Source organism: Trichosurus vulpecula, chromosome 4 (genome assembly GCF_011100635.1).
Source record: "Trichosurus vulpecula isolate mTriVul1 chromosome 4, mTriVul1.pri, whole genome shotgun sequence".
NCBI lineage: Eukaryota > Metazoa > Chordata > Mammalia > Diprotodontia > Phalangeridae > Trichosurus > Trichosurus vulpecula.
Window position 1 is genome coordinate 119,732,961 of NC_050576.1, and position 16,735 is coordinate 119,749,695.

Here is a 16,735-nt window from a genome sequence, read left to right on the forward strand (position 1 = left end):
GATAATATGTTTTCAGATCATTAAGTAAAAGGAAGCATGAACTAAAACCTATTTAATCAATGAGGTATCACCTTTAAACTACCACAAGGTCATAAAAAAGATAATTTCAAAGCTATAAGTTTCCTAATTGTAATCAACAACAATCTAATGATGAAAGAAAGTATGTCCTAATGGCTGTAATAAACTTGTGCAAATCACTGACTGTCTTTGAAGATGCTGTACCTCTTCCTTTAGTGAAATGGTAGCTTCTCAATTCTTGATTTCAAAGTCCAAATGAATGATTGTGTCAAGCTCAGATAGTGTGGGTTTGCAAAGCAGTGTAATAATGAAAATGATGAAGGTCTATATACTGCAGATGAAGACAAGCTTCAGTAAGCAGTTTAGCTCAGATTTGGTTTACCACTGTAAAACAATACTTTAGTTCCTTAACATTTGCATAATACTCACATTTCTACAGCACAGACAAGTTATACATGGTGTGGTGCTGAATTGGTGATAGTAATGTGCTGTGTAGTGAGCTTTCTTTAATGGATATATCACGTAATGATTTTCTACAACTATATGGAACAGTTATTCTTAGAAAACCATATGAACAATGGACTGGCTCAGCTCCTCTTTATGTGAGATGTTTAAAATATAAATGTATCTAGTCCAGTTTTTTTATTATATGGATGACATAAAATGAATAAATATCACAATTAACATTTTTCACATCCTCTTTATAGAGAACTGAGATATAACTTGCAATTTCCATTTTAAAGAATCCAATCAAATTTGATTCCTAAATGTGAATCAAGTTAAGGTGATACTTCCTGTGTCATATTATTATCTAACATATCTAAACATTTCACTCAAGTGTTTTGGGGACAGCAAAATCTAACATGATGATAGCTAATGGTTTTTGGCTCAAATTTCAAGGCCCATAACTGTAAATAGATAACTCAACCATGTTTCTTATTTATTCATTCTAAGCTTGATAAAATGCAGCAGTTAATGCCATCTAACACACACACACACACACACACACACACACACACGCACGCACAGACACTTTATAAGGATCCTTTAAAAAAAAGGTAGTTTCTGTCATCGAGGATCTATTTATACACTGCAGTTAATTAATTCTTACTAAGGTAGACATAATTATTATTTATTATTCAACAGATAATGAATCTCTATTGCATCGACAGAGAAGTACAGATTAAACCTTATGGTGGCCAATTCTAAGGAGAGTTATCTTTCTCATAAAAAGTGTCCTCTAGCACCTTTAGGTTTGGACAAGGATTGGTCCATCACTGTGTAAGCTGTCATTCCCCTACTTAATAAATTCCAGTGGCTCCCTATTATCTCAAATATAAAATTCTCTGTGTGGCATTTAAAGCCCTTCACAGACTGGTCCATCCCTAGCTTTCCAGTGGTCTTCCACTTTCCTCCCCTCCTTACCCTCAAGAATCCAGCTATACCAACCTCCCAGTGGATCCTCACATAGGTCACTCTAAGGCCTGACTCCATGTATTTCCCTGTCTATTCTTGATCCTTAGAATCTTTCTCCTCCTCAGAACTACCCCTTTGCTTTCCTGGCTTCTTTCAATAGTCAGTTTAACTCCTTCCTTCTACAGCAGGCTTTTCTTCCCTCTGATAGTGCATTCCTTCTGACAGTAACTTCTATTCGCAGTGTACACTTGTATGGTCAATTTGGTCCTATTCTTTGTCACCCCATTTGGGGGTTTTCTGGCCAAGACACTGGAGTGATTTTGCCATTTCCTTCTCCGGCTCATTTTATAGATGAGGAAACTAAAGCCAAAAAGGTTAATTAACTTGCACAGGGTCACACAGTTACTAAGTGTTTGAGGTCAGATTTGAACTCAGGAAATTGAGTCTTCCTGACTCCAGGACAAACATTCTATCCACTTTGCCACCTAGCTCTCATGTACATAGATAATTTCATTTTGTCTACCCCATTAAAATGTGAGCTCCTTGAGGACAGGTACTGTGTTTTTGCTATTCTTTATACATTAAGTAGTTAACAAAATACATGGTATATATTAAGCACTTGATAAGTGTTTGGTTATTAGCTGCCTAGTTACAGATAGTGATTTTTCTCTTAAGAGTCAAGAATAAATCAGACTCCAGGCTGCTTTGCTGAAGCGTAGCATAGGAGATCCCTTCTGACATCCAGTTTATTCAGGGAATAAATGAATATATACATACATACAATAAATGAATATATACATACAGAATCATTAATCCATTTTCCCAGCCATTCAGGGGACAAAGTACACATGAGACTTGGAAGTTTCTACCCTTGAACTAATATTCAGTCATCGATTCATTCAAACAATGTTTGTTAACATCCTACAACATGTATGGATGGAGGACAGAAAGTTTAAATTAAACACATTCCCTGCCATCATGGAATTTATAGTCTAGTAATTTCCACTAGGATTTAAGACAAGTAGATCATATGAGAACCCAATATAGTAATTGTTTTGGAAGAGAAGTCAATTTCATCTTTTCCACATGGAATTTATAATGACCTGGGTAGCAAAAAAATTGTTAAGAGACATCATAGGGAATAGGTTGTTGAAAAAGGCTGTTGAATAATCCTATGATGATTATGAAAGATGATATGAATGCTATAAAAGGTATTGAAATATGCCTATGTTTCATTTTTTAAAAGGAAAGTATAGATTTTAGGTGGATCCTTTATGGTTGATTGTAGGAAAACAAGAAAAAAATTAAAAAGGCATAGGAAGATATCAATTTTCATCAGTGGACTGAGTAACCATACTTTTGAAATCATGAATTCATAAAAGTCTTATTGCTAAGGACAAGAATAATGATATGTTGTTCTTGCTGCTTTTATGCTTCATCACATAAAAATACATCATCAGTGAGACATGCACTAAGAGTTATTTTTGAAGTGTTTGCTCTGTTAAATCTACACCATTTCTGGTAATTTCTGGTATTCTGGGAAGTGGAGTAGGGCAGAATATTCCAAGTTCTCCAGATTTCCCCTACAAATGAGATAAAATAGTGAACATAAAGCAGTAAAAATAAACAAGAGTAGGAGCAGAGGTCCTCCTGAGACAGTGGGAGAAGATCTGAAGAAGAATCCCATGAGGAGGTTTCATCTCTGTGAAGAGTAAGTACCTCCAGGCTAGGTCCACTTTAACAAGTGGCAAGTCCAGTATTACCTGGATTGGGAAGCTGCCTTGGCTCCAGACATAGGAACTTTTACCCCAGGGGACAGTGAGGGCAGTTGGGCATCTGAGCTGGGACAGAGCTAGGGAACTTCTGCTGAAAAAGAATGCGAGACTTAGTTGTGGTGTGGAGACACAGAATGGGGCAAGAAGGAACCAGCACAGGCCTGGTGAGTGCAGAAGTAGTGGGGCATGGACACTGTTGGCTATGGCCACTTACAGGAGGCTGGAGATCTTACCTGTGGTTCCAGGGCAGAGGGGAGAACTGAAGGAGGATCTGAGGCCAGAGGCACTATCCTCCATACCCCAAGAATAGAGGTAATTACAAAAACTAAGTTGCTACAAATGAAAAAAAAAAGATGAAAAAACAAAGGAGAAAGAATCCAACCATAAAGAGTTGCTATGGGAATAGAGAAGACTAGGGTTCATCTTCAGAGAAGCATACTGAAACAAAGAAATCCTCTTCTACTCCAAAGAGTAATGTCAAATGGTCACCTGCACAAAAAAAGTTCATTAAAGAACTTTAAAAAGACTTTAAAAATCAAATGAGAGAGATTGAGGAAAAACATACACACATAAACACACAGAGAATGAACAATTTAAGAAAAACAAGAAGGTTGTGAAAAATGTCAACCAATTAGAAAAAGAGATGCAGAATCTTAAAGAAGAAAGCTACTCCTAGAAAAGTGGGATTGAGCAAGGGGAAGCCAGCAAAGTTATTTAAGATGTCTAGTAATAAAAAACAAAATATAAAGAATGAAAAAATAGAAGAGAATCTGAAACATCTCATAAGAAAAACAACTGATCTGGAGAATAGATAAAGAAGAGAAAACATAAGAATAATCAGACTACCTGAAAGCTACGTTCAAAAAAAGAATCTTGATACAATGATACAAAAATAATTAAAGAAAATTGTCCTGAAGCATCAGAACAATAGGGGAAAGTAGAAATAGAAAAAGTTCACCACTCAACACCTGAAAAAAGATCTTACAAGGGAAACTTACAGGAATATCATAGTCAGATTCCAAAATCCCCACCTCAAGGATAAAATATTATGAGCAACACAAAAAAAAAACAATTTAAATATGGCAGGTCCACAATTAGAATCACACAAGACCTAGCAGCAGTGACACTAAAAGACTGTGGGTCTTGGAACAACGTATATCAAAAAGCAAAAGAACTGGGATTTTGGCCAAAAATATTATACCCAGCAAAGCTGATCATAATCCTGAATTTTTTTTTCTTTTCTCATTTTGTATTATTTTAGTTTTACTATTTAGTTTGTTTCTTTTTTCTTTCCTTATCCTGTATTTAAATTTAAAATAAAAAAACACTAAAAAAATTAATCTACACCACCCCTTTCCCTTTATAAGAAGTGGTTCAAGGGGATTGCAGTGTCAAATGGACTTAGAGATTTTCTTGGAAGAGCTATTACAAACTAGTCCCATAATCAGATATATAACTTTAATTTATTTCATTAGTACTATAGTTCTACCAATAAAGCTTTAGAAAAAATATATAAGATGTATCTCCAAAGAAATGAAGTTGAACAAATAACAACATTTCTATCTCTATTTTCCAAGAAATTAATTTAAAACCAAGTTGTTCCAAAATTGAGGAAAGAGATCTCACATAAAGAGTGACAAAATTAGATTTCTTTTTGCAAAATAGTTTCTTTGCCATATTAAAGTGAAAATAAGTCTACAGGTGTAAAAATTTAGAGGACTACTGTCCAACAGCAATCCATTGGATCACTTCGAGGTCATCTAGTTGAACACCCTGAGTTTATACATGAAAAAGCAGAGAGACAGAAATACTGATTGACTATAACATATTATATGGGTGTTAATAAAATGGGATTTGAATTTACGTCCTATGATTCCATAATCAAGTCTCTTTCCACCCTACCACACTGCCTTTTGCCAAGAGAAGGTATAATTCCACAGTAGACCATTTAGTGTAACCTAGCTATACACTGTACTATCTCTAGCCAATCTGATATGCAACATTTAAAATTATGAGCATAAGCAGTGGAGTTAGATACCAAGTGGCTATCTATGTTTAAAAAAGTTTAAAATCCACATTATTTTTTGTAAAAAATGATAGGAAAGTATCTACTTGGCACAGCAGCAGCCTTCCTTCCTCCACAGTGGTCAGGTATGACCCCTGGCTCCCCAGCAACCACATCAAAGGGACCCACAGTTGGCATTGATCTTGACACCATTTATTCCTGTGTGGGAGTCTTCCAGATTGGGAAAGTATAGATCATTGTTAATGACAAAGGAAACAGGATCACCCCAACCTACATTGCCTTGCTGACACAGAACATTTAATTGGTGATGCTACAAAGAATCAAGTTGCAATGAAACCCACCAAAACAGTTTTTGATGCCAAATGTCTGATTAGTCACAGATTTGATGATACAGCTGTATAGTCAGACATGATCAGCCTTTCATGGTGGTAAATGATGCAGGCAGTCCTAAGGTCCAAGTGTTGTACAAAGGGGAGGCCAAAGCTCTCCATTCAGAAGAAATACCTTCTATGGTCTTGACCAAGATGAAATAAATTGCTAACGCATGCCTTGGGAAGACTGTCACAAATGTTGTGATCACAGTACCAGCCTATTTCAATGATTCCCAATATCAGGCAGACTAAAGATGCTGGAGCCAGCAGTGATCTCAATGTACTCTGAATCATCAATGAGCCAACTGTTGCTACTATTGCTTAGGGCTTGGACAAAAGGGTTGGTATCAAGGGAAATATGTTATTCTTTGACCCTGGAGGTGGTACTTTCAATGTCTCTAATTTTACCACTGAAGATGGCATCTTTGAGGTCAAGTGCACGGCTTGGGACACCCACCTGACAACTGCATCATCAACCATTTCATTGTGAAGTTCAAGTGAAAGCACAAGAATGACATCAGTGAGAACAAGAAGACTGTTTGCCATCTGCACACCAATCGTCAACATGCAAAGCCTACCCTCTCTTCCAGTACCAGGCTAGTATTGAAATTGACTCTCTCTATGAAGGTTTTGACTTCTATACTTCAATTACCTAAGCCTATTTCAAACAGCTGTGGCACACTGGACCCTATGGAAAACATCTTCATTAAAAGATGCCAATCTAGATAAATCACAGATTCATGACATCGTCCTGGTGAGTGGTTCCACTTACATCTCCCAAATCAAGAAGCTTCAGCAAGACTTTTTCAATGGCAAGAAGCTCAACAAGAGTATCAGTCCTGATGAGGCTGTTTCCTATGGTACAGCTATCCAGGATGCCATTTTGTCTGGAGATAAATCTGAGAATGTGTACGACTTGGCACTACTGGGTATCACTTCTCTTTCCATTGTAATTCAAACTGCTTATGGAGTTATGACAGTTCTGATTGAACATAATACCACCATCCCCACTAAGCAGACACAGACCTTTACCACTTATTCAGACAACCAGCCTGGTGTGCTTATTCAGGTTTATGAAGGTGAGAGAGGGATGATTAAAGATAACAACCTGCTTGGCAAGTTTGAGCTCACAGGAATCCCTCCCCAGCAGTTAGGGATATTCCTCAGATTGAAGTAACATTTGACATTGACACAAATGGTATCCTCAATGTTTCTTCTGTGGATAAGAGCAAAGGCCAGGACAACAAGATCACCATCAGCAACAATAAAGGTCATCTGAGGAAAGAAGATACTGAGAGTATGGTCCAGGAGGCCAAGAAATATAAGGCCGGGGATGAGAAGTGGAGAGACAAGGTATCTTCCAAGAATTCTCTTGAATCTTATGGTTTCAACATGAAGGCTGCCACAGAAGACAAAAAAAAAAACTGAAGGGCAAAATTGGTGATGAAGATAAATAGATGATCCTTGACAAATGTAATGAAATTATCAACTGGCTGGATAATAACCATACTGTTGAGAAGGAAGAATTTGGGCATCAGCAGAAAGAATTGGAGAAAGTCTGCAACCCCATCATCACTAAGCTCTACCAGAGTGCAGGGAGCATGGCAGGAGGTATGCCTGGTGAGTTCCCAGGGGGTGGAGCAACCCTACCTGGAGGAGTTTCTTTTGGACCAATCATTGAAAATGTTGACCTAAACTTACCAAAAGAAAGATCATTCCACACAGCTTTACAAAAATTGAAGGACTAAAATTTGTAGCCAAGGCAGCAGCACTTTAAAAGTAACATGTAAGCTACTATGTAGATCTGGGCATCTGGGATACTTGAATATGTGCAGAGAGAGAAAGTGAACATCACTGCACTTTATCAGTACCATAAACAAGGGGAAATGCAATTCTTGCCCTGGAGAATAAAAAGTACTTAAAATTGGCAGCATTAAAAAAAAAAGAAAGTAGTAGGAAAGACCCCAGGATGCCAGGATGGAATGTCTCTTCTATTCCTTCCCTCTCAATTTAAATAAAAAAGAGATCAACCTAAAATACTGTTACCTTAGTCAGACACATCCTACATGGGAAGGAGTGATTGCCTCCTAGCTAAGGAAACTTCGCATCGATTTTCTCAAGATGTAGAGGCAATGCCTCGGACAATTCAAAAAGAAAAAGCTAACCCTTGCTTTGGGAGCTGCCAGCCTCTCTGTAGCTACTCTACAACATTTGTTTGACATCACACCAGTCTTCCAAAGTGTTAAATTAGTCTCAGTCTCTCTCTCTCTCTCTCTCTCTCTCTCTCTCTCTCTCTCTCTCTCTCTCTCTCTCTCTCTCTCTCTTTCTCTCTCTCTCTCCCTCTCTCCCCCCCCCCACACACACAAACACACACACACAATTGATGGGCAATGCTAATTTTTAAAATGAAACGCTTTTGTAAGCAAAGACTACAACCAAAAACACAAATAAATTAGGTCTCTAAATTCAAAATAATTAAACTTAATAATAAACAAGGTGATTAAAAGATAATTGACTCCAGTGCATTTGTAAAATTAGAGAAACAACATTTTACTTCACAAGCTTACCCCCTGGAGGCATTATGATTGTTATAGGATCACTTATCACACTTCCTTGGCTATTTGATGCATTCACTTGCACAGTGTAGTTGGAAAATGGAACCAGTCCACTAATGGACACCCACAAGTTAGCTTCTTCAGTGCGGTGCAAGATTCGCATGCCATTCAGAAGAGTGAAGTTGGATTTGGCTGTTGAAAGAAATATGAAAAGCTATTTATTAGTAGATTTTTACTTTGTAAGAATTAGCTGAGACATTGTATGTAAAGCACCAGCAGGCTTTAAAGTACTATGTAAATACTGGTTATTCTTGCTGGATAGTACAAATATAAAATGTAAGTCATATCTGTGCATCTTGACTACACGTCGAGTTCAGATTTTTTACAGCTTTATAATTAGCTCTGAAGGAGCCAAGTGGTTTACACTCAGTAGGCATTAATTAAGCAACTAATTTGTGCAAAACAGTAGGTGTACAAAAAGTAGATTTAAAAATATTCCTTGCCCTCAAGGAACTTACATTCTCCTTGGGGATATAAGAGGTAAGCAGAGCACAACTGTCATTAATGACTAGGGGAATGAGGAAAGATTTCTCATAGGAGGTAGGACTTGAGATAAGCTCTGATGGAAGCTAAGGAGTGTAACTAGGGAGGTGAGGAGAGAGTGTCTTCTAGGCATGTGGGATTAAATTAGCATGAACTCGTTCTGCTATCTATAGCTAATACATTTAGATTATCAAAATATTTTATGATTTCCGTAATAAAAAAGAATGATAAAGGGGGCAGAGCCAAGATGGCAGCTGAAAAACAGGGACTTGCTTAAGCTCTCCCTCAGATCCCTCCAAATACCTGTAAAAAATGGCTCTGAATAAAATCTAGGGCTATAGAACCCACTCAATAACAGAGGGAAGGTCTCCAGTCCAGAATGGCTTGGATGGTCGCTGGGAAGGGTCTATCACACTGTACTGGGAGCAGAGCACAGCCCAGCATGGGCCTTGCCAGAACAGACCAGGAGCAGAGGAGATCAGGCAGAGCAGGCATCAGGGACATGAATCACTGAGCTGTAGCAGTTACAAGACTTCTCAACCCACAAACACCAAAGACCACAGAGCAGGTCAGTTGGAAAACTTCTGGATCTGGGTGAGAGAAGTGTGCAGTCTGGCCCCAGTCCCAGAGGCAGTGTAGATGGCACAGCAGAAGCAGCAAGAAACTCCAGCAGCTGCTTCCAGAGCTCCAGTGTCATCTGCTTCTGGAGTCCCTGGCCCACACAGTGGGAGGAATCAAGCAGCAGATCAGAGTGGGAGTGCAGGGAGTGCTTTGCTGGTGCAGAAGCAGTGTTCTCTTGCTTTGCCCTGGTTGGATCTGGTTCATGGTCCTGGCTGATAGTTCTTGGGGGAAGCAGAGCACTAGTGTGGCAGAGCTGTGTGGTGACTGTGGAGAGGGAGTCCTCCTGGTAGCTACAGGGCAGAAAGGAGTGCTTGCACTCACAGAGCAAAGCACAGACAAGGAGAGGAGCATCATATTACCTCAGAATAGAAGTAGCTCTGAAAACAGCAGTGCAAGGCCCCTAAAGCTTGGGACAAAGCACTCTCCACTCTGAAAGCAGTTATACCCTGACAAAAAGCTCAAGGGTCAAGTAGTTGACTGGGAACATAAGCAAGCAGTGTAAAAGGACTCAGACTATAGAATCTTTTTTTGGTGACAAAGAAAACCAAAACATACAGCCAGAAGAAGTCAACAAAGTCAAAGAGCCTACATCAAAAGCCTCCAAGAAAAATATGAAATGGTCTCAGGCCATGGAAGAGCTCAAAAAGGATTTGGAAAAGCAAGTAAGAGAAGTAGAGGAAAAATTGGGAAGAGAAATGAGAGTGATGCAAGAAAATCATGAAAAACAAGTCAATGACTTGCTAAAGGAAACCCAAAAATATACTGAAGAAAATAACACCTTAAAAAATAGATGAGGCTCAAATTCAATCTAGCTCAGTATATCAAATCTGGCCCACTTGTGGAAACAAGCATCACAAATAAGACTACCTATTATGGTGAATCTTTAATGAACTTTGTCTTTTTCCTTGGCTGAGAAGGTTTGAGTTGAATTCATTTGGCAGGACCTGGCATGATGAGAAAGACTTAAAGAGAAAAGGAGACATTTGGGAGACACAAAGAACTTTTGTCCCTTGGCTCTCGAAGAAAAGTTTACGCTATTTCTAGGTCCCACAGAGAATGGAGCTAAGTATCAAGAAAAGGTTTACTATTTTTCAAGTATTGAAGCAAGGGAGAAGCTTTTGGAGAACTCTGAAGACTATGTGGCTCAAGAAGAACCATTAAAGCCTCATCTATTGAGAATATGCCTTTTAGGTCCTCATGGATCTGGAAAGACTGTCTGGGTTCGATGGTGAGCCGAAAAATATTGCATATTTCACATTCAGTTTGAAGAATTTCTGCAGGAAAAAATCATGATCAAGACTGAGAGGAGAGTTGGGTCTGAATATGATGAAGTTGACTAAGAAGCAGCAGAAAAACAAGAGCTGGAAGAAATTGCTGCTCAGGCCAATATTAAACTTGAGAAGGAAAAAAGCAAACCGGTATTATAATACCTAAAGTTTAGAGATAATCTACAAATTTCTGATTTGCAAATAACTGTATTTCTTTGATTTATATAGAGTAAAAAAGAGCATTGGAAAAAAATAGATTAACCCAAATGGCAAAAGAGCTCCAAAAAGCTAATGAGGAGAAGAATACCTTGAAAGGCAGAATTAGCCAAATGGAAAAGAAGGTCCAAAAGACCACTGAAGAAGATACTAACTTAAAAATTAGAATGAAGCAAGTGGAAGCTAGTGACTTTATGAGAAATCAAGAAATTATAAAATAGAACCAAAAGAATGAAAAAATGGAAGACAACGTGAAATATCTCACTGGAAAAACCACTGACCTGGAGAATAGATCCAGGAGAGATAATTTTAAAATTATTGGACTACCTGAAAGCCATGATCATCTTTCAAGAAATTATCAAGGAAACTGCCCTAATATTCTAGAACCCGAGGGTAAAATAGAAATTGAAAGAATCCACTGATTGCCTCTTGAAAAAGATTCCAAAAAGAAAACTCCTAGGAATATTGTAGCCAAGTTCCAGAGCTCCCAGGTCAAGGAGAAAATATTGTGAGCAGCCAGAAAAAAAATAATTCGAGTATTGTAGAAACACAATCAGGATAATACAAGATCTAGCAGCTTCTACACTAAGGGATTGAAGGGCTTGGAATATGATATTCTGGAGGTCAAAGGAACTAGGATTAAAACCAAGAATCACCTACCCAGAAAAACTGAGTATGATACTCCTGGGCAAAATATCAACTTTCAATAAAATAGAGGACTTTCAAGCTTTCTCGATGAAGACCAGAGCTGAATAAAAAATTTGCCTTTCAAATACAAGAATCAAGAGAAGCATGAAAAGGTAATCAGGAAAGAGAAATCATAAGGGACTTACTAAAGTTGAACAGTTTTATTTATATTCCTACATGGAAAGATGATATTTTTAACTCATGAGGCCTTTCTCAGTATTTGGCTAGTTGAAGGGAATATATACATGTATGTGTATATATATATATCTATATATGCATATAGATATATATATATACACATATATATAAACACACATATATAAACATATATTATACACACACACACACACAGAGGGCACAGGGTGAGTTGAATATGAAGGGATGATATCTAAAAAAAATTAGATTAAGGGGTGAGGGAGGAATATATTGGGAAAAGGAAAAAGGGAGAGATAGAATGGGGTAAAATATCTCACATAAATGTGGCAAGAAAAAGCAGTTCTTTTGCAAGGGAAGAGGGAACAGGTGAAAGTGAGTGAGTGAATCTTGCTCTCATCAGATTTTACTTAAGGAGGGAATAACATAACGCACTCAAGTAGGAATGTTACCCTACAGGAAAGTAGAGGGGAAGGGGAAAAATGAGGGGCGATTATACAGGGGAGGGCAGATAGGGGGAGGAGGTAATCAAAAGCAAACACTTTTGAAAAGGGACAGGGTCAAGGGAGAAAATTGAATAAAGGGGGACAGGATAAGATGGAGGGAAATAGAGTTAGTCTTTCACAACATGACTGTTAGGGAAGTGTTTTGCTTAATGATATACATGTGGCCTATGTCAAATTTTTTGCCTTCTCAAGGAGGGTGGGTGGGGACAGAAGAAGGAAAAGAATTTGGAACTCAAAGTAATACAAAAAATGCCCCCAAAAAAGTTGTTTTTACTTGCAACTGGGAAATAAGATATACAGGCAATGGAGTATAGAAATCTATCTTGCCCTACAAGAAAGTAAGGGGAAAGGAGATGGGGGGCGAGTGGGGTGACAGAAGGGAGGACAGACTGGGGAAAGGGACAATCAGAATATATGCCATCTTGGAATTGGGGGGGGGAGAGTAGAAATGGGGAGAAAATTTGTAACTCAAAATCTTGTGGAATTCAATGCCGAAAACTAAAAATATTAAATAATAAAAATATAAAAAATTGATAAAGATAGCTCAGTTTTATCTAGTTTTAAAGTTTACAAAGCCTTTTCTCCTTATGATAAGGAGGTAAGTACTATCATTACCCTCATTTTATTGATGATGGAGCTGAGGTTCAAATATGACAAGCACCTGACTCATGGTCAACCTATGGTGGCTCACAAATATAGTAATACATAAAGTCCTACTCCAATTCCTCATTGCATAGTACAGATGAACATAATAAAAAATGTTAAAGGAGCAAAAACTCTGATACTAGCTGGCAAACTAGAAATGCTTCAAGTATGGGCCTGATAATAGGGCTGGAATCTTCTGCAAAGAAGTCCAGCAAAGTTCATTATCATAATATTATATTATATTATTATAGATATTGATTGTTATTATAGATAATTGATAGTTATTATAGATAATGATTTGTTTGGCCACAAAAATTCACAAAGACCACAACTAAAGAACAGAGAGGTTCTAAGCTTCATTGATGAAAAGATTACACTGACAAAATCATGACTCCTTGAAGTACTGACATTAGTATAAATGTAGCTGTAAACTCTCATAAGGTTTTATGATGATGTAGCAACAATCTGCTAGCAGCTACTGTGGCTGTGTAAGACCAATAACACCAGCACACAGGAGGGCTGCTAACACAGGTTCTTTGATCTGCTTTTTGAAGAAAAGGAACTTTAAGGGGTTAACACTCTCAGCTTAATTAAATATACATATATTATTCACTTAGTTCAGGGGTAAAAGATCAGCCTCTGAACTTCAAGGCAAATACAAACATAAATTATAAACATTAACAGGCAGACCTTGTCTGATCCAAATCACAATTCATAGTTACCAGAGAAGAACCAATGGGTCTGGGTTAGCAAAGCGGGGAGGGGGCAGTCACAATGGCTTGCCCAGAATCTCAACACTCCTTCCATGAGTGAACCCCAGAAGTCAAACACCATCCTTGGATTTATATACCCATCTCAGGGCCCTGGGGCATTTGATTACCTCAGTACTCAGAAGCACTCAAACAAAGAACAGTGAAAAATCCCATTTAAGGTGTGGGAAAGTTAATCCCTAGTACCACCATATACAAGTCAATGACTCCTGATTATCTTAGTGCTGACAAACATTCCAAAAAAAAAAAGATCCCATTCTACCTGCCCCATTCAAACAAAGGCCAGAATCATTAAAGGCACTTAAGAGAAGAAGGGCAAAAAGCCCTGCCCTGATTGCCATTACAGATGAATATCTTAATATAAATACATAACACACTGAACATGGGTGTAAGTTGACTGCTAGGATTTTTTTTTTAACATTGCAAGTTTTGACTTTCACATTTCTACTTCAATTTTCCATTTTTGTATATCCATTTGTTATTTGCCTTGGTAGATTTGATGTTGATATTACAGGGAAGGACAAGGCAAATATCTTTTCTGTTTCCAGTATAATATTTCTGGACATAAGTGTCATAAATTTAGAGCTGTAAGAGATGTTAGAGCCATCTACTTCAATCTCCTCATTTTGTAGATGAGACTACTGTTGTACCAGAAGCGAGTGAGACACGCCACAGAGTATAAGTTTTAAATGGAGAATTTATTAGCCAGCGGCCATCAGGGTCTTGCTACCCAAATCAATGACCCCGTCTTGGGGTGACGGTTTGACATATATAGGACATGCAGGGGTACAGTGGTTAATTATTCCCTGGAACCTGCAGGCCAGGTCACAGGGTGGGGGGGGGGGACAGGAACAAAGGTCCTGGCTGATCAAAAGATTCAGTCAGGTTATAGTTAAGTGGGATAATCTTATTGACATTCCTTGGTGGAGTCACGGAGCCCCAGGGATATATTCTAGACAGAAAGGGTCTGCCAGGTTATCCTTCAGTGGGATGGTCCTATCTATTGACATTCCTTGGAGGAGTCACAGGACCCCAGGGATATCTGCTAAATGCCGAAGAGACCTGAGTCCATTCTTTCTGGGGGTGCTTGTCAGTAGCTAGGGGTTTCTCAGGGGTTCCTAGTTTTTCCAGTATTATACTACTAAGGGTCAGACAGGTTAAGTGAGCAAATATCTTGTAAGTGACAGAGGTGAGATTTGAATTTGGATCCTCAGACTCCAAAATATAGTACTGCAGAAAATATTTTGCAATATTATACTTATTACTATGTGTTCTTTTTTGTGAAAAGGTCTTAGTTGTGGGCCATCTTTGCAAGCTCAGTATTCACTTACTCTATTCCAAAGTCTGGGGCAGTGAGGTGACACAGTAGATAGAGTTCCTGTCCTGGAGTCGGGAAGAGTCATCTTCCTGAGTGCAAATCCAGCCTCAGATACTTACTACCTGTGTGACCCTAGATAAATTACTTTAACCTCTTTGCCATCTGTAAAATGAGCCAAAGAAGGAAATGGTGAGCCATGTAGTATCTTTGCCAAGAAAACCCCAAATATAGCCATGAAGAGTTGGACACAACTAAAAAAATGACTGAAGATTTCAAAGCCTTTAATTCTCTCTTTCAATTGGGACTGAACAGGTAAATCTGCACAATGGAAAGAGAGCTGAAAAGAAAATTTAGCTTTTTAAAATTCTTGCTAACCCTCTATGGCTTCAGAAGGCTTACAGACATATTCCTCATGGAAGATGTTCAGCTTATGCACTCATGACTCTATGAGATCAAAACGTGTTTTCGCTCATATTCTCTCCCTTCTCTCTACTCCACCCTCCTCACAAAGAGATTAAGCTTAAGACTAAGCAAGTCTAGGTAAGATTAAGGTTAATATGGTTCATCCTCTAAAAAGAGAAGATAAGGATCCCTACAACATTTCTGCATTATAAAATATAATCTTGTCTACAATGGTTAATGATATGTTTTCCTAACAAATAGCTTGACTTTACTTCAGGAATCATATCCCTTTGTGGAAAGATTTATGTGAAGCAAAAAAAAAAAATTAAAATGACTTGACTTCCCTATAAATTATCATTTCAGTGATCTATTTCTACTAAACACCTTCAGTTGGGTATGAAGACAACCCCAAAGAGCCCTAATGGTTTCTTCCAATAGCATACCATCTTTGCCGAATATTTTCTTTGTGCAGATCTCTTTCCCCCATTTTCACCTCTCACCCACATATACTTTGTAAGGAAAGTTAGTCAATGAACAATGGATACATGTGATTTTTTTTGCTCCCCCTCCTTTCTAAAAGAGAAATTATTTTACTAACATAAATAAGATATCCCAGTATTCAAAATGAAGCACAGCTGTAATCTATTTAACGTGGGAAAATAACTGCTCCATGCACATATGCTCAAAACAAATGTAAATCTTATATCAACAAATAGTTATGAATCACAGTATTTTATATAACGCAACATTTACTGAAGTTAATACTTTATCACAACTTAGGAAATACACAATAATGATTGCTTCCAATTAAGCGATTTTATGGCTACAAAGTGGTCCATTAAGCATGGTGCTGTCTCTTGTTTTACCCTATCACCAAGCACTGCTCAGTTTATGTTCTATGCCCTTATATTTTGTTGGTTACAATTCTTAGGTGTTTTAATCAGCAAAGCAGCACTACTTTAATGTCTTTCACCCTGTCAAAGAAAAGATATTCCATTAATTATATATCCTAAACTCCAAAAGGAAGACCAATGATACAAATGACAGAATCACAGAATCTTAGAAGTGGGAGGTACCTCAGTAGCCAGCCAACATATACTCAGAAAGGAATCCCCACTAGGCATATCAAACAAACAGCCCTCTATCTGTAGATTGGAGAATTTCCATAAAAGGGACACTGCTCCCTCTGAGGCAGGTCCTTCTACTTTGGGATTTTGCTAATTATAAGGATGTTCTCCTGAACATCAAACCTAAGTCTACCTCTTCCTAACTTCCACCCAAGGCTCCTGGTTCTGGAATCAAACATATCACACATGCAACTACTTGAACACAGCTGTCATATCCTCCTTGACTTTTCTATGGTACTCTAAATGTCCCAGTTATTTTAATCAAGCCTCACAATATAGACTTAAGATACTTTGTTATACATGTTGTCCACCTGTAAA

General features: G+C 38.0%; 1 protein-coding gene and 1 pseudogene across 1 annotated transcript in view; one reads left to right on the top strand and one right to left on the bottom strand.

Moving 5' to 3' along the window:
- The window catches only part of USH2A (usherin), a 991,863-nt gene that overhangs the window by 388,761 nt on the left and 586,367 nt on the right, over window positions 1–16,735 (bottom strand). The window contains exon 37 of the mRNA XM_036755334.1: window positions 8,174–8,353. Within this exon, the coding sequence (XP_036611229.1) occupies window positions 8,174–8,353 (180 nt within the window). The remainder of the gene's footprint in view (window positions 1–8,173; window positions 8,354–16,735) is intronic.
- On the top strand, window positions 5,363–7,354 carry LOC118845922 (annotated as a pseudogene).